The sequence below is a fragment of the Phalacrocorax carbo genome, chromosome 3 (genome assembly GCF_963921805.1).
Source record: "Phalacrocorax carbo chromosome 3, bPhaCar2.1, whole genome shotgun sequence".
Taxonomy (NCBI): Eukaryota; Metazoa; Chordata; class Aves; order Suliformes; family Phalacrocoracidae; genus Phalacrocorax; species Phalacrocorax carbo.
Window position 1 is genome coordinate 94152754 of NC_087515.1, and position 25355 is coordinate 94178108.

The following is a 25355-nucleotide window of genomic DNA, read 5'->3' on the forward strand; positions in this document are numbered from 1 at the left end:
TAGAGAAACTAAATGTATTGTTTTTCAGCATAGAAAAGTTTTAAAGTGCTGTATCAGTTTTCATCATAAAAATTCCAGACTTTCTGCCACCCGTAAGGATGAATAAAGATTGGAATCGTTCTATGGAAAATTCAGCAAATGAAATATAATCTTATTAGGAGTAGATAATATAATTTAAAGAAAGGAAAATTAAATCTTATTCATTACCCATAAGTAGTTTTCCAAGAGGAAAATCATCAAATGACACTTGAAATGTATTGGGACGAGATTCAACGCTGTAGAAAGTTTCCTTCCTTATTGCATGAAACTTTGTTGCTTTCATACAACAGATTTGAAGAGGGCTTAGAACACTATATATGCTATCTATATTAAACTCTGTTACAATGTTTTTGTGGTTTCTAATTTGTAGGATCTGAGTAACAATATTTTCATAATTTTGAGGGGGTATTTTGAGTTCTATTACTGTCCTCATCAGTTTATTTAATAGCAACCTGTCAGCTACCATCTTCTCCTCCTTCCCAGACAGACTCAACCTTGTTTTCAGAGTCTCTTTATCCACTTCTGCCTCACTTCTCTCTGTGACTCCTGCACTAAATGCAATCCTTCAACTTCTTGTCTGTCATTGCTCAAGTTCTTCCCTTCTTTCAGTCTTCCCTAAAATACTTCTCTCTGGCTCTTTCCTTTCATTCAGTTTCTGTTTTCAGCTTCTTTCCACCTACGCTCTCAGTACCAAAATCCCTCCGATGCTTCCAATAGAGATTTCTTCAACCCTTTTCTCCCACAATTGCCACCCCATTCCTACCTTTTGTTGTGGCTCCCTCCCACTGTTGCTTCTGCTATATTAGTTTGTTAGGATCCGTGATCCATATTCAGTAACTGAAGACAGTGATAGCTGATATTTAGCTGGGTGAATAAAAAGAAAATCTTGACCCTATTTCTTGAGTATATTTTCTTCAGTGCCTTAATTCAGTTTAGTAATAAAACACGTTCTTCTCATCTTGTATTAGCTAACACATGTAATTTTGTTTTTAAAAATGTTGCATGCATACATGTAAGACCGAAATGGCAATCCAACAAATTTCATACTCAGTGCAAAGAACCTCAACAAAAACATAATTAATGCAACACAATGTTTGAGATTTTAAGCCAACAAAAGCCAGACCATTTAGAGCTAAGGTTCCCATAGCAACCTTACTCCATCCCCTCCTGTGTCTGTGTGATAGGGTCTTATTTTACATGACCACATATTGCTAGAGAATGTGCTGTATTATTCCATAAATAGAACATCAGTTTAATAGGTGAGTTAAGTATACAAGGACTTACAAAATTATATATATGTCTTCAAAGGAAGTTAAATCAGTGTGGCTTGTAGAGGCACTGTATGTATATAAATACTAGAAGAAATTTTCATGTAAGCTCAACATGATGTTACAACAGCATTAACATAAATCCTGCCTGCAAGTGAATTTTTGGCATGTTTTTAGTTTCCCAATTATCTATTTCCCTGCATATATAGAAAACATGAAAGGTAAATAGTTATGGGAGGAATATTGTTGGTACTTCGTAAAAAATAATACAAGGACACTCTTCAATTTTAAGTGATTATTTTCCAGAGTAGGAGCTATGCATATGGGAACTCGAAAGAGACAGACCTTGGTCAGACTTCAGGGCCTGAAATCACTGGATTCATGGGGGAGTGAGCGAGCAGCTGTGTGGTGTTTAGTTGCTGACTGGGGCTGAACTATGACAGGGGCTAAAGGTATATATACACCTTGTCGTTTCTCTACAATTTAGGGGGGTAGGAGAGTATCTCCAGAGGGTGATTCAGTCCTCCTGAGATGTGATTTGCCTTCCGCCTCTCTTACTCTACTGACTATAGAGTAGGTCTGGAGAAACTGGTCAAGATTCCTTTCTATCCTAATTTATTTCTTAAAGTAGGATAGATCCAAGCTGTATTGTCCAAGGAAAAGGAATGAGATTTTCTGAGTACTTAATGTGTCTTGTGGGCTAGATGCAGGAGTCTTCCCAGACTACACCACTATCAATGTCTAAATCCATGGCTTCATGTTCTCTCGACAATACAAATTTGTTCTGGATCAGACAACTCAGGCCATCTCTTTAAGTAAATATAGAATGGTACTGTGGTTATTCTCAATTTACACTGACTGTAGAAAGACAAATTATAGCTTATTTGAATAAATATTAAAATGATGCAGACAATAATACCTGATTTATATAAAAAGATTGTTGGAAGATCTTAACTGCATTTGTATGTGTGTGTATTTGAAACAGCAGAATGAGTTAACATTGATTCAGCACTTTACATTATTCTGCTGTGACATTTTTGATACAGGACTGTCTCCAAGAACCTAAGAATATATCTTTACAGACATTGCTTAAGGTGCCCCAGCACCCAACTCATATGAGTTTTGATTTCTACTTCTGGATGCTGGGTTAGGCGCTGCAGCTCAAAAGCAATCAAACCATAAGTTTTTGTTGAATCTGGATCAAGGTGACAAAGTTGAAATCCCTGGTAATTTATCTGTACCCGTGAAACGTATGTTTGGAATTGGAAGTGTTTTATACGACACGATACAAAACTGGCAAACCAGATGGCAATCAGTTAATTTGGAGAGGATTTTAAAACAAGACTAAAACAATGAAGAAAAACAAGGAATAACATTGAAAGAAATACTCCTGACACAAAAGAGAGAAATGTCATCTATTTCCTCAGCTAAGCTGTAGAATACATTTTCCATATTCAGTTCCTTTGTAAAAAAGACCTACAGAGAAGACCTGGTTATCGTCAGAAGCTAAGCAGGTGGATACTGCTGGCATTCAACCACTGTTAGCTCTGGAGAAATCTGACACTCAACAATTAGATGACTGGCAAATCCCTGAAGTATCTGCTTTCCCATAATAATATATAGACAACAATGAGACAATGTGTCCAAATAAAAGTGGGCAGCAGTCTGAAATATCAAACAGTTCCCATGAGAAATAATAATAAGGAACTATTCAACTAATATCCTCTTTCTCACAGGGATGTTACAAAGCAGTAATCATATTGTGTTATGCTGGAATAAACTTTGTTGGAACTAGCACGTTTAATTGTAAACCTTCCTTTAAGATAGTAGTGAGAGAAAGTTAACATGAATTCAAAAAATGAATGCATGAGATCCTAGGGATCTGGATGCTCTGAAAGCTTTCATCTAAATACAGTTCAGGAAGGCCAAGTGGGGAAATAGCTCAGATGAAAATACATAACCTACAAATAGAAACATAATGGGGAAAAAAAGCCCCAGAGTTTGAAGAGTATGTGTATATGACTGCTGTTATAAGTCAAGTTCAGCACAGGCTGAAACGGTTTCTGATGCTATGAACAAGGGAACTCCGATTTATCCAAATCCTCTTATACCCAGGGAAGGAGAGCCTTGCAAATTCTCTTAAGAAAACACAGTAGCAACAAGAATATTTGACCTCCTTACCAACTTGTCCTCTTAGCTGAAACAGTTCAAAATATTCTCTGTAGTGGGTCAATATACCTTTAACCTACATTAAAAAGTTCACAAACAGCAGCATATTATTTCCTGTTCTACGACAGGAATAACTGCAGCTTCTCACTCGCTAGGAGAGCAGCACCTGACCATCCACACTGGCTGGTGTGTGAGGAACGCCATACACTTGAACTAACTGTATCCTGAGGCAAGAACCTCATTAGCCCTGAGGGTCCACAGGCAAAAGCGTTGTTTTCTTATCAGGTTTTAGGTTGGTTATCTTTTTAAACTTCTTCACACATGGTTACTTACGGGCTTGTAGCAACTGCTTGGAGAAAGTGGATTTTGAAACAGGACACCAAAACATCTTTCCCGCACAGCCAAGGGAAAGGCCCGCGTTTCCGGAGAGGAAGGAAAAGCTCTGACGTGTCGAAAGAACCAAAAAAGATGCCTCTGGTCCAGAAACAAAAGCCACCTGTCGTGGGGAGCCTTCTGGTGCGGATTCCTGAGGCAGATCCCGACCAGCTCCCTCTTCCAAAGCCCGCAGGAAAGCCTGCGGCCGCCTGGCCAAAGCTGGCAGCGCGGCTTCCCTGGCAGTTGCTGGGATCCGCCCAACGGTCGCCCCAACCGCCGCCCCGCCAACCACCGCTCCAGCCACGTCCCGCTCAGCGCCCCTCGCCCTCACCACCCGCCCCAGCACCCACTAGCTCCGCTCCCCGCTCAGCGCCCGGCGGCCCCCCCGGCGGCGGAGCCCACCCGTGAGGCGTCAGGGCTGTTTGCCCTGCGTGGGCACTGCCCGGAGGCGCAGGGCTCCGCACCTGCACGGTGCGGCCTCACGAGTGTACCTGTAAATACTGGTAGGGCAGCCGTCCCTCACAGAAGGGCTTCTGGCATCACTTTCTTCTCTGGCTGCTGCCTTGTTTGCACTGGCCAAGAAAATGGGGGAGGAAACATCTTTGGCCAAGTGTAAAAAGGTATTTGTGTCTATGTAATGAAACCTGGGGTTACAGCTCCAGTTAAATATAGGTGCTGTGTTACTGATTACTGCATTACCCTAAGAATGCAATTTATGAATCTTGTGAACATAAGCATTATTTTCAACTAGAAAACTTGTAAGCATTTTCTTTTTTCTTAGGCAATGGGTAAAACCGTTGTTATTTTACTCAAGCTATTTGTTACAAACTTCAAAAACATCTCTATTTTTCTACTGTTATTCATCATGTACCATATTTGTAACTATACAGGTCATAGCACTTAGGTTAATATAAATAAGTTAGTCTTGCAACACTTAGATTGATATATATATCTATGGTACTAGCATTGTAAATAACAAATGCAATATTTCAATTTTTATAAACCAGTAGTAACCCATAAAGAAAAACTGTACCAAAGACTATCCATAATTTATATGTATCTGTAAGAATAGCCTACCACCAAGGGTAAGTGCAAAGAGATAAAGTTAACTTTATCATCAACATTTACCTTTCCAGGGTGATGCAGATTTTCTTGATGATTTACACTCCGCATGTATCATCTGCAGGACATTTGCAAGCCATAATGCCATGGAAAGTGTCAACGTTTGAGATACCATAGAACCATTTTGGGCATTCTGATACAGTTCTCTCTGGTTTAAGAAATAGCTACCACTTCTAACTTAGATGGACTCAGAAACTGGCAACTTATATTTCAAAGGTAAAATTCTATGTATGCCTTTCTGCAGAAGAGATTAGGGTTAGTTCACTAGAGATCTACCATCTATGATTGTCTGAGGCATGCTTACTTTTTAATTGGGGCTTCTGGTGCAATAACATAATTTTTAAATCAGTTGTTTCTTCATAGATCCAAACCATAAAGATTAGCAATGAATATCAGTACTGCAAGGTACATTAACCTGGCAACATGAGATAAATTAACACTTAGATTACTGCTTTCTTGCTTTCATGCACCATTAAGAAAGCTAAAAACCAGCAGTCAGCTGGGAAGAGGAAAACCCAGTTTTACTCTTGTTCAATTTTAAATTGATCACTAATAGAAGATCTCGAAAGAAGTTGATAAAGGTAATTCATTCAGGTTTCAGACAGAACCTGTTGAACACAGCAACTTTTTCAATTATGGGAGCAAGGAATCTGAAGTACTGAAAACAAGGGAGCTCAAGCTGAGAGAGAAAATATACTGAGAATGAGAACACATGAAAGAGGACAAGGAAATCCAAATCAAGCTTTTAAGTCCATTAGCAGGACCAGCTGGTGAATGTTTTGGAGAGTTGGGCAATTTACTTGGGCAATTAAATATGAAATCAGAAAATTAGCGCTTGGCCTTAGTTTGTGTTTTCAGAAACAGCTGCATAACACAGATAATCCTGATATTTGTAAAACATGTGGATGAAGCCAGGTATTATTAAGAACAAAATATCTCACATATATAATAACAAAATACCTACCCTGAGAGGAAAGAACTCTTTTATAAATGCTATTGTAAAAATAAAATTCTGTTATAGCTACCTGGTCGATGAGAAGTCTGTCTTTGAACTATTCAGAGCTTCTAATGCCTTAAAATTCTCCAAACAAATTAGGAAATACAGTTATCCTTGCTTAAAGGAACATAGGCATAGACAGTGGGATTCATTTTTCTTGTCTTTAGATGACCACAGAACTGTAGTCTACATCTGAGCCAGAGGTTTGGCATTCTTTTACATTTGTAAAATAGGCACTTTTAAGGTATGACTCATTTGGGATATTTTTAGGTATCTACTTTAGAATGAGGTGAATTGCTCCCTCAAATCTTCTCTTTCTTTCCATTAACCATAAAGGCTATCCAGATGTCTAGCTCCGATGTAGATTTCTATAGTGTAGGAGTCCCTATTTGATTAGATGAATTGTATCCTGAGAGACTTCTCAGAAAATACAAGCTGTCTATCTGAGTTCCAGAATCAGACATACATCCCTAGTCCTGAAGCGGAAAATACTGGATAATGTTATATATTTCTATACCCTGTCCTAGTGTCTCAAGATTAATTTAATTTTTTATTCCTTTCCTCACTGATTTTTCTTGGCAGGTTCTCTTCTCTAATGCTTTCGGACCCTGATTTATGTTCAGAATATGCCTACCTGTCGTGCTGTGAGTAGACAAAGTCTTTCTATGCCAGTGCTGGAAGCTGATACAACCTCACACTGCAAGTGTTCTGAGCCAACAGAGAGTGTGTGCACTCAGTGCCTGGCCCTGGCTAATTAACCATCCCGCACAGCAGCCTTGTTAGCTCCGGCATGGTGCGACATTTACTGCACACTTGCATCTCTGGATCAGCACAGGACATAGGCAGGATGACCTGGGGCCTCTCTAAAGTAACCGTGTTGACAGAGCTGCAGAGAGGTTATAACCCATCTGCATGTTTGCAGCTGCACAGTCTGCTTGTCATCTGATTAGGATTATGACTGTGTGATAGAGTGGATCATCGCATATAAGTAAAATAGAAGAAGATCTAATGATGTTTTGGAATTGGTGAATACACAGCTGCTTCTTTCTTCTGCACGATCTGACTGAGTAGGCAACTCTAAAGAAAAGAATGTCCAGCCTTTTAGATAGAAAGAACCAAAATTTGGTGTCACACTAGTGTGAGTAACAAGTAACTAACAAGAGCTATTTTAAAACTGGCAGAGTTGCAATTAAGATTAGAGGACATGCTATACTGGGCAAAGGATATGACGTCCAGTCATCGGGGTGTAGTAGTGTAGTGTGGTGTACTAAGGCTGAGATTCTCCACTGAGATAGCCCTTACAAAAATGATGTGTTAATCTCTCCAGGAAATTCAAGTGGCAACTTCACCTCATGCAGTCTGCATCTATCATCATTGCATCCACAGTATTATTCTCCATTTTATTTAGCTTCAGCACTTACTATGGAAACAGCTATATGACATTTCCCCCTAACTGTTGTGATATCTCCTGGGAAGAGGGAAATTAGAGCAAGTTCTTTCTTATCCTGCCTCACACAGATGTCATTTTACTTGTGCAAGCAGCACCTTTAGCCAGTTTTAGTTAGGAATTTTCTCTTCTGTCATCTCTGAAATGAAAATTTCTTCACAACTTTTCATCTCATGAAATTATGTTATGGCAATGTTTTATAGTGCTGACCTGTGCATTCGATGAATATAATAACAAAGTTTTAAGCAGGCATAAAAATTTATAGACTACTTGTCTGTGCTTCAGAGTAAAGTGGAACACTGTCCTTCCACAAGCCATTTACAAAGTAAATTAAAGGATTATGTTCATTTGGTTTTTCATTCTCTTATAAAGTTAAAACTGAAGAAAGATTCTTTTCAAGTTTTTCAGGGAGTGTTCTAATTAGTGAACTGAAGAACAGCTCCTATAAATGTCAATAGTTAGGCAGTCTTGGCTTTCTAAACTACATATGTGCAGTAATAAAAGAGCAAGTGCATTGAAAGTGACTTCTTCACCTTTTCAAACCATACTTTTAGAACTATAATTTTAGTCAGATGAATTGCAGCTGAAAATAGTTCATTTTTATTAAGCTAGTGTGGACCAGATTGTGCCATTAACATTATTTTGTTTACAAAACAGCAACAAAAAACCCTGTCTTGACAGTCTTCATCTTAAAAATAGGCTAAACTAATTATGAATGTATGTATGAACATTTCATTCTTCAGAAGAATTTACAAATCTTCTAAAGTGCCCTAAACAATGTGACACAAGGAACCACAATATTAGGATAAAAGTAACCCAAACGGGTATAAGACATCAGAAATATAGCACTATTTGATGACAGACCTCTTCTATGACAGGGATTTAGTGAATGCGTTATAGTGGATGTCTAGTGGACTGCATTTAGTGATGCTGTATTCTCACAACAGCATCAAGCCAGCCCAATTTTGATTTCAGTTTTGCTTACTAAACTCTCAATTAAATTTTTTAGTTTAAAGACTCCAGGATTTTATTAACCTAACAATTTTTCGTCACAAGAGGGCAGATTAGTACCGTTGAAGTTTATAATTTTTTTCTAGAAACCAGCAGTAGCAATCTATAAGAGACTCTGTATGTTCAGACTGATCATTTGAGAGATCTTGAAATACATTGTTCCCTACAGTTTGACTTTATTATCAAAACTGAATGATGAGGTTTTTGTTTAAATATTTCAATTACAGAATACATGCTTGCTCGGGGGGATTGTATTTGTAACTTTTTAATGCAAGAAGTAAAATTAAACTATTTCGTATAATGGATTTTCCATTCTGTTCATCACACTATTCACATAGTGTTTGGTCAACCACCGCAAATGATCAGCTGTTGCTACTTTTGTAACTTTTATAACTTAAAAATACAAATGAGAAAGACTTGATTCCAAAGCTTGTTTCCAAAACTTCTAACTCTTTCTATTTCTGGTGGGATAATAGTGGGTAGTATCCATTAAAAAATTTATTTATGAAGGTAAATTAAAACAGTAGAAATTTAGTTCCATAAATAAACCCCTTTCTTTAAAAAAAAAAACAACAAACCAAACAAAAACACCCTTATTCTCTCTTCTGCCATTTACTTTTGAAACCGTATATTTTTACCTCAAACTGCACCCTCTCTGTTTGCTACAAGCATAACTTACTAGTCAACTCAGTTGAAGAATGTAAACCAATTTAACTGCAATATTCCTAATTTCCTTTTTCTCTCTTTGGTGAATTCTACTCGTTTTTAGCTTTTGATTTTCTGCCGAAAAGTAACTTTCTAAGTTTCTTTTTTTGATATTCACTGAATTAAAAGTAACAGCATTCAACATTATTTGTTTGATTGGGCCTCACTGTGTTTACATGTATGCAGTCAGAGGAATAGAGTAGTGCTCCACTTTACAGGTTTTTGAAGATAAGGCTGTGCTCAAGACCTTAAACCCTTAGCACAAGCTAATGTCTGATTCAAATGACCTGTTAAAGGATCTCCTGATTTTTGACCTAGAAAACAAATAACAAAAATTTGCGTTGTATGCCAGAGCAAAACAGTAATAAATCAATTTCATTTACTGTATGCTGTAAAGAGAAAAAAAATAATTGTATTTTTGTTAAAATTCTAGGTAAACCCTGTTGTGGCATGAGAATATTTCCTGTGCTGAGAAGTTTTAGACTGAACAAGCACTGCAGTACTTTGAGCAAGTATTTTTAGAACATATTTATGTACTAAAGAATATCTAATTTTTAATACCTATGATCCTAGGAAAATATACATGTAAATAATAAATCAATGTATTAAGAAGCTGCTAACAAAAGAGAGAGGAAAGTATCTTCCACTTCTGACCACATATAACAGAAATAATACTAGTGTCATGTGGCAAAAAGAAAACAAAAGGAAGACAGGTGATGATATGAAAACAAGCCTGAGTGAGATTCAGGGATGAATTTCACCAAAATACTGTGTGTTTTCTAGATTCCAGCGTGGAGGCTAGTCTATACAGACAGAATCTTTGATGTGTCTCCTATGTAGGACAGAACAAAAAAAAAAAAGAACCTTAATTTTAGCAGAGTTGCAATGAATCTTTACTAGAAGATGGTAAGAATTTTTTTTGCTGAAATAAAATGTCTCAAATCAAATAATAACAAACTGAGCCTGAAACTGAGATCACATGCAGAAAATTTCAGCTCAGATGTCTAAGGTATGAGAAAACTACAGGAAATAGAATCTAGCTAGCAGTTTTGCATATTTTATATATATATGTTTACATATATATATTTGTGTATAAGTATATATATGTGTAGTGATAAAAGCTCTGTCAAAGGAAATGACACTTGACTAAAATATTTGACATATCAAATCCTGATGCCAAGTTCAAACACAAGTTATTTAAATGGGGTTATATATCTCCATGTATATAGATACAAATGCATCTTCAGATGTCAGGATTTGTTACCAATAAGCAAATGCCTTAGATATCGGTTCTCATTTTGCAGGTCGTATGTACATGGGGTGAAGTACAAAGTGGTGATTTTTCTAAGACCAAAAGAAAGGCTTAAAAAGCCTTGTCGTTGAAATTTATGCTCTATTTTTAAAAGCACAAGATGTCAGCTTGCCTTTGCCTTTTTCTACAACAAAACAACATTATTTAAATAGATATAATTTTTATGTATACTTCTCATGTTTTAAAGTGTCCCATGGTAATAGTTAATGAGAGAAACAGAAATGTATTTATTATGCCAAATATTTATTCCATGCTGCCATTACTCCTACTGGTAAATCTGGTGTGTACTGACCTTATTCATTGTATCCAGGACATTATGTAAGGGAAAAATATGCATAATGTTGTTGCGGACAGTACATCCCACACTTAAACGGAATCAAAGTACCCTTTAAGACATTTTCTAGAATCTAACCAGTGATACAGACCAGATGGCAAACATTCAGCATACTGTGTTTGCAAATTTCAGCTGAGCCCTCTAAGAAATCTTTCTGGATGTGAATGGACTTTTTATTGTCTACGCACTTTAAAACATCATTCAGGATGTGTATCTGATCTCTTCTCTTTGATTTTGAATTCAGTAACAAAGTAGAATGTCCAGAAACTTTTGGAAAACAGTGGCAAAGGCGATGGTAAGAAAGTGTTCTTTCGATTCAGTTTTATGTTATAGTGTTCCTAGAATAAAAATGTTGGAAAATTATTTTTAAAGCTTAATTCAGTGGATAAATTGATTCTATTGTTTAATATCTTTTCAAATATTGGCCCCATACTGAACACAGTGTGAAAAAAGACCCAATGTCATTTATATGGTCTCTGAAGGTTATGATGCTTGACTTACCTTTTTTTGGTTGTATATACTGATATATACATTTCTACTATATGCATATATGTAAAGTGTATGATATTAAGATATTTAGTATTTTTATTACAGTCAGAAAAAATAGCTTCTAATTTTTAGGAAGATATTTTTATCATGGTTTTACTGATCTCATGGCAAAAGATTTTACATTTCTACAAGAAGGCAGAGGGCACACAACTGAATGGGAACTATAGTGTTTTAAAAAAAGTCATTAAACTGAAAAGGGTACCATGTGCTTTACATGTTACTCTGTCTTGCAGTGAAAATGGCTATGAACACACCATCTTAACACATCTTAACACTGTGGTTAACTGTGCTGAAGGCCTAAGAAGGTTGGTGTAAAGCTGCTGGGATATTGATTAAACCATTTCTTTCCATTCCAATCTGAACACTCTAAAATATGATTTATTGCTCCAGCAGATTATTTCTGAAAAGGCTGCCCCACCACCTCCCAGAACATCAGAGGTTTGCATTCCTACTGAGTGGGAAGCTCTCTAATGGAGACTCAGCTTTATGGACGTGACTGAAAGAACAGCTACAAAAAAATGGAGGGTACATCTTTACTGGTAAATTAAACTGATCCAAACTATGGGCCTGAGCACTGACACATTACCATACTGTGAAATTATCAGTGCAGACCCTGTGACAAATTTGGTTTGTGCCAACCAACATTTTCCTAGATAGTGCCTGGGAAAGGCTAACATTAGCACAGGCCAGGGTCTACTCCCAGTAGGCAGTCTGGAAGCAGGTAAAGGAGAGCCATGTGGCAACCGTATTATTTACTAAAACAGGTGTAGTCAGGGATGGTGAAGTCAGAAGCACAGTCTCAGGGTAATGAGGCTAGCAAAATGGATACATTTAAAGGGTTATTTCCAAAGGAGTTTCTTAAAGGATCCCAGAAAACAAAAGCCTCTGTGGCACATCTTGCTTTATAGGGCATAGAACAGGGGGCTGTGTACCATGTGGCCCATTCTGCACTGACTCTGAGGTGTGACCTCCACGGGTGGAGCATGAATGTTAAATATGAACAGTTATAAACACATAATGACATAATTATTAAGTTTTTGCTATGCATCTTGTGTTTTCTTTCACTAATAGCTGAAATACATTTGCATCAGTCATGAGAATGGGTGCTATATATTTGCTCTGAGACTCTGCATAATTGGTTAGTTATTGTGCCTATTATATATGGAAAATAATACACTTTGAAATCTAAATGGGTAGTAATAAGCTTTGAAATCTTGAGGTTTAGAGGATGCGTTTATTTTAAACACTGAAGTCATAATTGCAATGATTTTGGTCACAAGTTGGACAAACTTTAATTTAAATTTATCAGTTTTTAAAATAACTGAAGCCCTATACCACTAGATGGCATTATGTAGTCATTCAGGAACTATGAAAAGGCACAGAATACTAATAACCCATACAGATAACGTGAAAATGGATATTACTGCACCACAATAAATCTTTTTGTTTTCAAGTAGTAATAAAAACGGCTCATACAAGTTTTAATGGTATCACTGTAAGGGTGGGACATAAAATATAATATTTGAATATTGGTTTTGTAACTGCATGCTAGTAACTGCTAGCTTATTAACTCAGACTAGTAGTGTATACAGCCTTTAAATTATCTCTGGAAAATTTAGTAATATTAAAAATGGAACAGATGACAAAGGCATCATGAGTGCAGTGCACTCACACAATGTAAGGTTTCTTCTGCAGTTCCTCCATTTGTATCCAGCTTTGACTTACAGCTACAGATGGGTCTCAGCTGAAACCCTGGAGATGAATAACTTCAAACCTTGATGATGTTCAACACTCAGTTCCAGTTAGGAATTTTGCAAATGTTCCCCATGTTTAGAATGGGACTACCTCCTGGAACCAATTAATCATGAACTGTACGCGCTTGAAATCCAGTCTCAGATCCAAAATTTGTACCCTCAGTATATCTCCACCAAGAGAACTGCGGCCCCTGGGACTTTTTTAACAAAGCCTATTCAGTTTACCAGTTGCTACGGGGGCTACATAATGAGAGAAAATATCCATGAGAAACTAGTTTTCAAATGCCTCAGTTCTGCAGACAATGCCTGTAGCCCAAAGGCTTGTCTTATTAGTAATGGCCCCAGTTCCGACCCTTTCTCTACAGGCATATAGCTCTTGCTGATTCACCTTTATAAATGAGGGCATATGTAGTCTTTAAATTTCTCAAGAATCTTGCTACAAAAACAGATTTTACTTATCTGCAAGTCTTGTTTGTAGATGCTTTTAGTTTAAGTTCCTAAAAATGTTCTTATTTCTGACCTCTGTTAAATAGACAAAACAATCCCTACATTGAGCAAACTGTGTATTCCTTTTCCATTTTACTAGACTAATAAATCCTGACACTGTTTAAGGTGAGGAAAAGCCAAGCTTTGTCTCAATTTTGTACTGTCACAGAATGTCAGCTCCTGGATGTTACATTACCTGACTACAGTAGGGAAAAGCCTACCCATAAGGTCCATCACATGTGCATGCCCTGTCATAGGGTGGAGAGGGCTTCAAGCATAAAGTTTTAGACTAGGACCGTGCTTGCTGGTGGGGCTTCTGTGAGTGTAGGACTGTGCCAAATGATGTGCCTGCTGCAGGTCCCTGTCAGTCTGTAACACCAGGCAAAAGTACAACTGGGACAGGCCAGCCAGCTGCACATGGTGTGCTCAGTGCTGGGGCAGGAGGATTGCTGTGACAGGCAACTATTGGTCTTTGAGATGGAGTTGCAGTAGTCGGAGAACCTGAAACTCCTGTCAAATGAGTATCATGCTCTGTGTAAGGTGTTTGACGGGTCTGGCAACAGAAAAGAGCTGTTGTTCCCCAGTAGCACCTACAAAACAAGAAAGGGAGCTCTTATTTTTAATCTTTCCCACAGTTTCTGCTGCATGTTGTAGGTTTCTCTGAACAAAGGGGTAATAATAACTACAGTTTGGTCATAAGTAGCTCATATGGGCTGTTGGTAATGGTACCAGCAAGGAGTGGAGAGATACTTCAGTCTCCAGAGCTGTTCATGGTGGAAGTCCACCATTTGTGGCACAAGTGTCTTTCAAATGCAGGAGGCAGCTTTTTTAGTGAACGCCAGAGGAGGCAAACTCTTCAGTGGCCACTACAGGGAGAAGCTTTCTATCCCATGTGCTTTTAATATTTCTCATTAGGATATGTGAGCACAAGATATAAAAATAGGTGTTACTTTGAGTTTTATTCTTTTCAGGATTAACCTAATAAAATCTTATTAAAATACAGGTACAATAAACATAATCTGTTCTTTCACCAGTCACACTCATTAATTCTACACCGGATAGTATAGTAGTATAGAATAATAGAATCATGGAATCATTTAGGTTGGAAAAGACCTTTAAGATTATAAACTCCAACCATTAACCTAGCACTGCCAGGTCCACCACTAAACCATATCCCTAAGCACCACATCTACATGTCTTTCAAATACCTCCAGGGATGGTGACTCAACCACTTCCCTGGGCAGCCTGTTCCAATGCTTGACAACCCTTTTGGAGAAGACATTTTTCCTAATATCCAATCTAAACCTCTCCTGGTACAACTTGAGTCCATTTCTTCTTTTTCTATCTCTTGCTACTTGGGAGAAAAGACCAACACCCACCTCGCTACAACCTCCTTTCAGGTATTTTAGAGAGTGATAAGGTCTCCCCTCAGCCTCCTCTTCTCCAGGCTAAACAACCCCAGTTCCCTCAGCTGCTTCTCATAAGATTTGTTCTACACACCCTTGGCCAGCTTCATTGCCCTTCTCTGCACACGCTCCAGCACCTCAATGTCTTTCTTGTAGTGAGGGCCCCAAAACTGAACACAGTATTTGAGGTGTGGCCTCACCAGTGCCGAGTACAGGGGCACAATCACTTCCCTAGTCCTGCTGGCCACACTAGTCCTGTCACAAGCCAGGATGCTCTTGGCCTCCTTGGCCATCTGGGCACACTGCTGGCTCATGTTCAGGTGGCTGTCAACCAACACGCCAAGATCCTTTTCTGCAGGGCAGCTTTCCAGCCACTCTCCCCAAGCCTGTAGCATTGCATGGGGTTATTATGACCCAAGTACAGGACCCGGCACTTGGGCTTGTTGAACGTCATACAATTGACTGGGGCCCATCTATCCAGCCTCTCCAGATCCCCCTGTAGAGCCTTCCTTCCCTCAAGCAGATCATCACTCCTGCCCAACTTGTTGTCTGCAACCTCACTGAGGGTGCACTCGATCCCTTTGTCCAGATCATTAATAAAGGTATTAAACAGAACTGGCCCCAACACTGAGCCCTGAGGAACACCCCTTTTGACCAGCCACCAACTGGAGTTAGCTCCAGTCACCACAACTCTCTGGGCTCAGCCATCCAGCCAGTTTTTTACCCAGCAAAGAGTACGCCTGTCCAAGCCGTATAACATCTAGTGTACTGGGTCATATACATACAAATGTAGCTAACTAATATAGCATAGTAAGTCTGTCTGCTACCAACATATATCTCTCTGAGAAAGTTTAATTATTTTCTGGCGCTTTTTTTCCTTCTTTTATTTTTTTGTTTTGTTTCCATTTCTGCATGCACTGAGTATGGTGTGGTGTTCTCTAGAAAGATCTGATATAAATAAGGCTTGGATCAGACTCAGTAAACTTTCCTGAGATAACCAGGATGCTTTCAAGAGGTTTTGGTATTTTGTGCTATGCCCTTCCTTGTTCGTACTGGCTTCAGCTGATATAAGCATGACCACAGAGTTAGTTTACATCAAGCTCAAGTTCAAGTACAAAAGTTGGGTTGAAACTTGAGGAAAAACATTAGTAGCTTAGCTAAGTGCTTTTATTCCCAAGGTACATATCCCTGTTGACCCTTAGTCAGTACATCTCAGTAGTCCTCACTAGCTGTGGCATGATTTTCTGTCTAGACAGAAAAGCTGAAGAAAAAATGGAAAACTTAGGGCTGCTTAATTTAATGAAAATGGAGAACAGAAAATTAGCTGTTTAAAATCAATGCTTAAATGAAAACCTCCGGTTCGTGAAGGAAATGCAGTTTTGTTTTCAGGTGTACAAAGAGATACTTGGGATCTCAGAGTAAGAGTAAAGATAGTAAGGGTGAGGATCATGTAATTTAATTTCAGATGTCAGGGACATGTGACTTAACCTCAGCATCTTATGATCAGTGGAAAGAAATAAAAAATTCTAAGGAGTGATTTCACCAACTGTATAGTAAGAGAGGAACTACACTTTAGAAATGGTTGTTCCTCTCAGCAGCACAGGGAAACTGAGCAACTAGCTCAAAAGCACTAATGCATATGTCGTGGTTTAGCCGGCAGCTCATCCCCACACAGCCGCTCGCTCACTCCCCCACGGGTAGATGGGGGAGAGAATCAGAAGGGTAACGCTTGTGGGTTGGGATAAGAACAGTTTAATTTTAATTATTAAAAGAAACAACAACAGAAATGCAGTGTAAAGGAGAACAACGAGAGGCGCAAAGCCCCGGGGGAGGGGGGAAGGGAGGGGAGAGGGGGAACGAACCGCCGGAACAAACCGCACGCGCCGCAGCCGCTCAACGCCCGCCGACCCGACGCCGCGCCGCTCGCGAGCCGCAACCTCCCCCCCTTAATATACTGGTCATGGTGTCACGTGGTATGGAATGAACCTGCCATTGGCCAGTCGGGGTCAGCCGTCCCCACCATGGCCCTGCCCCTCCTATCCCCCCGCCACGCGGCAGAGCGCGGGAAGCTGGAAAGGTAGCCGACCCCCACAGTGAGGAGAATTAACCCCTTCTCAGCCAAAACCAGCACAGCATACTACAGATCTCTATATTAGTAGAGCTGAATCCCATGCTGGTCATAATGTATACAGTCTGTGGTATGGATATCATAATATAGTGATAATGGGGGGTCTCTCTTGCTGCTCTGATCAGAACGTGGGGGAAAGAACCTCCTGCTCCTGCTTGCCCCTCCTTCCTCTAGAAATTCCTCAGGCTTGAGATGCAAAACTCTTTTAAATCAATAGGTATTTGGTACTAAATTAATAAATTGGGGCAAGTTGTTAGCTGCAATTTATTGACATCTTTCTACTTATCATATAATGCATAGTTATCTCAAGCTCATCATGGTTGTGTTTTTCTTCCATTTAATGTGAACTTCATTGGCTGAAGCACAAAGTTACAAAAACTCCCCTAAAGTTTTGTTAGACTGGAATATCTAATCTGAAGTGTCTTCAGGAAAGACATGGACCTGTTGGAGCAGGTCCAGAGAAGGGCCATGAAAATGATCCGAGGGCTGGAGCACCTCTCCTATGAGGAAAGGCTGAGAGAGTTGGGGTTGTTCAGCCTGGAGAAGAGAAGGCCCCAGGGAGACCTTACTGCAGTCTTTCAGTACTTAAATGGGGCTTACAAGAAAGATGGGGACAAATTTTCTAGCATGGTCTGTTGCGATAGGACAGGGAGTAATGGTTTTAAACTAAAAGAAAGTAGATTTAGACTAGGTATAAGGAAGAATTTTTTTATGATGAGCGTGGTGAAACACTGGCGCCGGTTGCCCAGAGAGGTGGCAGATGCCCCATCCCTAGAAACATTCAAGGTCAGGTAGGACGGGGCTCTGAGCAACCTGATCTAGTTGAAGATGTCCCTCCTCACTACAGGGGAGTTGGACTAGATGACCTTTAAAGGCCCCTTCCAACCCAAACCATTCTGTGATTCTATAATTCTATGATTCTCTTCAGGTAACAGATTTCTCACAGCCACGCTGCTTGTATGAAGAGCAATTGTGGGATTTCTTTTTCTGACCAGCAATAAAATGGTGCATTTCTGTGTAACCACTGTTAGGATCCTGAATTAGTCTCAGAGCTGTGGGATAGATTTCGAGCAATATTTTCATATTATAATACACTAGCAAAGTTGCAATATACAGTTTGTTATACTGGTGGAGCTAGACAAGTAACAAAAGTTAATCGGGAAACTACCATGCTGGGTTTTTAACAAACAGTGGATTGCTATTTTACCATGAGGTGTACCACAAAAAGAGTGAGAAGCACCAGAAGCTGTGGGCAGTCCAGGGGAATGTATATCACTGTAATTCCATTTTTTGCAAAGGTCAGGTGAAGGCTAACTTAATTTTGTTGGGAGCTGAACAGAAGACAAACCTGTTTACATTCCAGAGGAATTAATTTCGCGATTGTGGTGAAGTCAAAGAAGAGGAATTTGGGAGGGTTTGCTCATTAGTGATCTTTCAGAACAACATTTCAATGCTTCTCCTTTTCCTTTTATTTGTTTTAACTCATCTATTTATATTTTGTTCCAACACTACAGGAAACAAAAATCTATTGTCTTTGTTTCTGAAGTTGTTCTTTATAGAGTTTGCTATAGATGTGCTTATTCTGTTGTAACAAGGAGGTAATTTCATATTATTTATAAAATTCTAATTTGTGAAGGTAATGATGGAGAATTATTGAAAACATGGAAAATTTATTCTGCTGCCTTCTCTTGTACTTACTCATTGAAGAAACCTAAGGCGAGATCTGGGATGTCAGAAATATTTACATAAAAGAATAGAGGGATGTTCATATTCAGTTCTATAAATGTGTTTAAAGTTTATATGACCCATATATGTTTGGACTAGGTTTTGTTCTTTGTGAAATCTCTGAAAAGTACAGATCTTAGTATTTCTGGAGTAACCTATTTTTCCATTCATTCTTGTAATGTATCCAGGAAAAAAATCTGGGATAGAATAAAAGGATGTGCACTAGCTAGGATTAAAGAAAAAAAAGCAGGGAATCAGTGGTAACAAAAAAAAAGAACTAAACAGTCATAGGGTGTTCACTAAAAGCCCTCCTGCTTCAGTCCATGACCTGAAGACAGTAGTGGAAGGACTTCTTCCCACGGTGCCTCTGTAAAGGTTTTACTGGTTTTGATGGAGAGTGAGCTCAAAGAAAGGAGATAGGGCTCTTTACTGGGAAGCAAGTCCCTTTTTTTTTAGGGTGTAGTGTTTTCCTGAGGGTGACTAGTCCTGCCTGTGTCCTTGCCAGCACACTGGAGGCTCTCTCTGTGCAGTCAAGCGCTACTTATGACTTCAAACCCTGGCCATCCTTTGCCTTTCTGTGAGTCTGCTACACTCAAGTACCGGTTAATCCCTTATATTCAAGAGGAAAAATGTTTAGCAGGCAGCTGGTGGGGAGCTGTATCCTTTCCTGCCATCCTAATAAAACTTCTCAGATATAGCTCTTGTTCTACACCCAACTCAGTTCCACCCTGGCATGCCAATGATTTAAGATTAGTGGTTTGGTTGCCCAGGAGTGTCACACAGATTGCCAACTACACTTAAATACAGTGTTTGTCTGGGTTCACTTTGTTTGGTCAGTTCTAGGTCTTCACATGGTGTGAAAGGCCTGTGATGTGCTGCTGTACTGTGCAGGTCCCACTTACAGCTCCACTGACTATGCTGCTGCCTGGTGCAGTCTGCTGTTCCTAAGACCCACTCCAAACATGGTGTTTAGCAAATGCAAACCAGTTATTTTCTGTATTTTTCTCTGTCTATTTTTTCTGTACTTCCTGAAGGATTGCAAATAATATTTCCTTTGCAGTTTGAACACAGTGACAAGATGTGAAATGCTTTTATGTGCGGAAACAGATGGAAAGCATGCACAGTGCCTGCCCATCACCTTTACTGTACATGGTGATAGGCTGCCCATTCCTCTCTGTTGCTCCCTTCCAAAAAGAAAATATTTTGAAGACACAACATTTGTACAATATTTTTGCCTTTTAGAAATGAATGTTGCCCTCAAATGCATTTCAACATCTTGAAGTCTTTCTCTCAGGCCTATGTGAAACCAGAGTGTTCACAGAAAGCTGCTTTCTACTTTAGTGTAATAGTTAACTGGCTTCAACTACCAGTACAGAAAACTATTTAAAATCCCTTACTATTTTGCTTTATTATTTCTCATCGTATTTCCCTTCTGATGTTACAATAATCCACAAGGATGTCTTTTGCTTTAATGATTATTGAAGTTCATTTAGATGTTTGGAGGCAAATTGCTTTATTATATGTCTTTATATATCTTCTTATATATATATGTATCAAAATAATGAAACCCCCATGTTTGCAGCTAAAGGTCTATCTTAGTGGCTGTCGCTCTATGTGACGGACTCTGGTTTTGTTATGAATGTTGGAAATAAGCCTCCGTGCAGGTAAAAGCTTGAAACTCATACTCCTACTAAAGTGTGATTATTATTCTGGGATTTGGAGATACTTATATTTAACAATGTCTGTCAGCTGGCAGTGTAAGCCAGACTCAATGCACAATACACTCATTATGCCTAGTTAGGTTCCTAGACTGCCCTCGTCACTGAAACTTCTACGCTCCTGCTACAATATAGTGGGTGCACTCACTGCCCATCCCACCTTTTCACTGGTGTCTTTTCTTGTCTGCATCAAGGCATTTTTTTTGTTTTTTTCCCTTGGTTGGATGATTTGTTTGGCTGTTTCTGAAGAGCTTTTTCTCTCAGATTTGTCAGCTTTTTGCTTAATAGAGAAGGTAGAACTCCTGCTGATATTTAAGGTGAAGGATACAGTGCTCTTCCTCATCAGTTTTTCCTCCTTTGACTAGCTAGCAATTTTTTTGGTTTCTTTGTCTTATAGACCACTACAGCTGTCTGTGACAAACCAGCCATATCCTTCAGATACAGCAGAATTAATCTTCACTTCAGGTGCTCAGGTTCTGCTTCAGTACTTTCTTACCCGCAGTTGAAAATGTTTTATTTTACTTGTTTTGCAATGTTCTTCTGATTTGTCTTGTTTTTTACTTAAAATGGTCATGTTGTTCTATTCTGCTTCAGTTAATTCCCAGCTATGTCATTATGGTCTGGAGAGTATTAGCTTTTTATCTATTACTTGTTTTCTGAAGGGTAAACTGTCCCTAGAAGAGTCTTAGTGATGGTGCCTTGGAGATTTGTTATTTGCTGGAAATTTTTTATGTCCCAACCCATCATACATTGAACACTAAAAAGCAAGCAATGCAGAAGCACTTAGTGGATGAAGCACTTTAGACTGCAATACAGAAGAATAATTTGAGATTCATGAGTATCCCCTTGACTTTCTAGAAGGATTTACTTAGACCTGAGGGAGAAAGAAAATCTGCTTAATATGAAAGAGTTGTGGGAAAAACATGACAAAATAAAGTAAGCTTCAATTTTTAAAGGTATATGTGTGGGAGGGAAGCACAAAACACTTAAAAATCTTGGCCTCCCGCCTTCTGTAAAGGGAGGAATGTGATGTTAGTATTTGCCAGAAAGGAATCTGTTTCTGGTTAAAGGAATCTTAGGCTTAGTATAGATTCTAGGGATAATACAACAGAATTAGCACAAAGTGCATCAGCTCTGAATATTAATTGAATCATATGTTCCCTCAATATCACTTTAGAATAGAATAGAATAGAATAGAATAGAATAGAATAGAATTGAATTGAATTGAATTGAATTGAATTGAATTGAATTGAATTTCAGTTGGAAGGGACCTACAATGATCATCTAGTCCAACTGCCTGACCACTTCAGGTTAAAGCATGTTATTAAGAATCACAGAGTTATGGAATCATAGAATGGGTTGGAAGGGACCTTTAAAGGTCATCTAGTCCAACTCCCCTGTAGTGAGGAGGGACATCTTCAACTAGATCAGGTTGCTCAGAGCCCCGTCCTACCTGACCTTGAATGTTTCTAGGGATGGGGCATCTGCCACCTCTCTGGGCAACCGGCGCCAGTGTTTCACCACGCTCATCATAAAAAAATTCTTCCTTATACCTAGTCTAAATCTACTTTCTTTTAGTTTAAAACCATTACTCCCTGTCCTATCGCAACAGACCATGCTAAAAAGATTTAAAAGGATTAAAAAGATTAAGGGCATTGTCCAAATGCCTCTTAAACACTGACAGGCTTGGAGCATCGACCACCTCTCTAGGGAGCCTGTTCCAGTGCTTGACCACCCTCTTGGTAAAGGAACACATCCCAATGTCCAGTCTAAACCTCCCCTGATGCACCTCTGAACCATTCCCATGCGTCCTGTCACTGGATACCAGGGAGAAGAGCTCAGCACCTCCCTCTCCACTTGCCCTCCTCAGGAAGCTGTAGAGAGCAATGAGGTCACCCCTCAGCCTCCTTTTCTCCAAACTAGGCAAGCCCAAAGTCCTCAGCCAATCCTCACAGGACATTCCTTCCAGCCCTTTGACCAGCTTTTCGCCCTCCTCTGGATGCATCCAAGGACCTAACATCCTTCTTAAACTGTGGGCCCCAGAACTGCCCGCAATACAGAAGGTGAGGCTGCACCAACACAGAACACAGTGGTATAATCACCTCTTTTGACCAGCTGGTTATTGCTGTGTTTGATGCACCCCAGGATGTGGTTTGCCCTCTTGGCTGCCAGGGCACACTGCTGACTCATTGAGCCTGCTGTTGACCAGCACCCCGATATCGCTTTCTGCAGGGCTGCTCTCCAGCCACTCCTCTCCCAGTTTATACTTGTGCCTGACATTACTCCATCCTGCATGCAGAATCTAGGATTTGGACTCGTTAAATTCCATCCCATTAATCATTGCCCAATGCTCAAATTTATTTAGATCCTTCTGCAAGGCCTCTTGTCCCTCAGGAGAGTCAACAGCACCTCCCAGTTTGGTATCATCAGCAAACTTGCTAATGATGCATTCAACTCCTGCCTCCAGATTGTTGACAAATATATTGAACAGGACTAGCCCTAGAATTGCATCCTGAGGAACACTTAAATGTGTAGTTCAAGAGATTCTTTGGACTTCTTTTAGATAGTTAAACTCTGACTTTCAAAGGCAGTTACTTACTGTACTCTTCAGCATTGGAAGACCTCTAGCACTTAAACGACAAGGAGAGCACTATAGATTTGAACAACCCTCAGTGCAACTTGCTGCCTGGCCCTGTTTTATTTAGCTAAGTATGAAGTCTTATGTCTTGACACACTAGAGTCTTGAAAACATAAAAATAACCAGTATTTCAGGAATTTCTAGGGAAAAAAAGAATTATCTGATTTATTTACTTTCCTGACAAACCTAATCTTTATTTATTTCTTTAAAAAGTGCTACATAAAATAGCACATGGAAAATACTACTAGATGTACTAATGAAATTAATACAACTTATTACTCTGGAAAACTTACAAGATGTGGAATTGTACTGCAGACTAGATTCTTGTCACATTACTTGGACCATCTGAAAAGGAGTGTTTAATCATCTCTTCTGGATGGAATGATTCACTTTGATTGACTATAGAGGCAGCATAAACAACCACCTCAGACTGTATACCACACTGCATGGCTGATTTAGGTGAGGTGAATTTTGCTCTGATGTACTGTTCATTTTGTGTGTTGACTCCATTTCTGGAGATATTTGGAAGCTGTCTGGACATGGTCCTGGGCAGCCTGCTCTAGGTCACCTTGCTTGAGCAGAAGGATCGGATGTGATGACCTTCAGAGGACCCGCCCAATCTCAACTGTTGTCTGATTCTGTGATATCTTTTCAAAAATGATGACACTGCAAGTGGAAAGTAGCAATATTGTTAATTTGTAAGAGAAAGGTGGCCTAATAAAGCAAATAGTATAATATAATTTCCTTACAAATTTCTTTAGCCAGTACTAGATCTGACTTCTCTGCTCAGCAGTCTTTGTGCTGTTTTGCTTTAGAGTACTGAAAGAAGGGCTACTCAGGAATTAGCTGAATATAGATCTGCTTAAATTAGCCAGGTAATAAAAAAGAAGAAAACATACATGGCTATCAGTGGTGATTGTTGCTTACATTTGACTTAGTATGTACCTTGTTCTGTTGAGGTTGCTTATACCCTGAAAGCCAATAGTTTAGTGGATGCAGAATGTTTAAGGTACTTTCTCTGCTTGTCTCCATTTCATTTTCTAGCAGGAGCTGCCATACGAGGAGGCATTTTGCAGTGCTCTTGCTCCTGCAGGTTCAGTTTCCTCTGTGTATCCACTCTCTTGATTTCTGCACTGTGCAGTAGCATGTCTCCCTGTTGCCTTATAATTCCCCATCTCACCTGCCATCACTATTTTAGTTTCTCTAAAAAACTGCACCTACTTACAAGGACTGAGAGGAACCGCAAGTAGTTTCTTCTGACTTAGAAGGTGTTTCATCTCAGTAGTTCGGGTTAGTAAACAGGTATTGGACACCAGTCTGTAGTGAGGTTATCAGATATTTGTTGTAGGTTTTGGTTCAGATAGATTTTCTAAGCAGTCACATAGGCAATATATATGGAAGAAAAGGGGTTATATTTGTCAGTTTGCTCTTTAGCACTATGAGCATATGGTTTAAGTCAGTTGCATACTGACGTGATCCTGGTCACCTTTTCCTACTTCAGTGTTAAATTCTCCCATGGGTGATGTTCTAGTGTGGTGCTTTGTAGTCAGAGTGAAAGTGGCAGATTTTATATTCAGTCCAAGCACGTTGTAGTTTAAACTTCTTCTATTATTCCAACTGATGACTTATTGGTAACATCAGGAGTAGCATTTCGGTTTTTTTACAGAGAATGTTTTCCAACAGATATGCTTTAAAAATACAAAGCCTCCTGCTATTTGCAAAAAAAAAAAAAAAAAGAGTTGTATTGTTTTAGTGCCAAAATATACAGAAAGTTTCTATGCTAATATGGAAAAGATGGGGAATAACTGGCCCTAAAACAATACAAATTTTTTTTTAATTTCCTATTTTCATCCTCACTTGTTAGTGTTAAAACTCTGTTAACTAAATTCTCCTGCCCTTTTAACAGTTAATAAAGAAGGCAAGACAACTACCTCCTAACACTCCCTGTAAATTTTGTGCTTAAAGAACTGTTCTGAACATCACTGCTTAAAAACAAGGTGTTTCAAAAGACTATTTTATTTTTGACTGTCACTGGCAAGCAATGTCTCTACATGCAAGTGAATGGAACATCAACTTAACTGAGCCATCTTCATTGTTGCTCACCAAATTCTTAAATAATAGGAAGTAGAAAGAAGTGCTTCGGCAGATTCTCTTCCCCATATCTGAGAGGGT

At 39.1% G+C, this 25355-nt stretch overlaps 1 protein-coding gene across 1 annotated transcript in view; it reads right to left on the reverse strand.

The window, feature by feature from the left end:
- Positions 1-4088, reverse strand: part of SENP6 (SUMO specific peptidase 6) — a 94700-nt gene extending 90612 nt beyond the window's left edge. Inside the window, exon 1 of the mRNA XM_064447780.1 lies at positions 3810-4088. Within this exon, the coding sequence (XP_064303850.1) occupies positions 3810-3864 (55 nt within the window). The 5' untranslated portion in view covers positions 3865-4088. The remainder of the gene's footprint in view (positions 1-3809) is intronic.
- Between the last annotated feature and the right edge of the window lie 21267 nt (positions 4089-25355).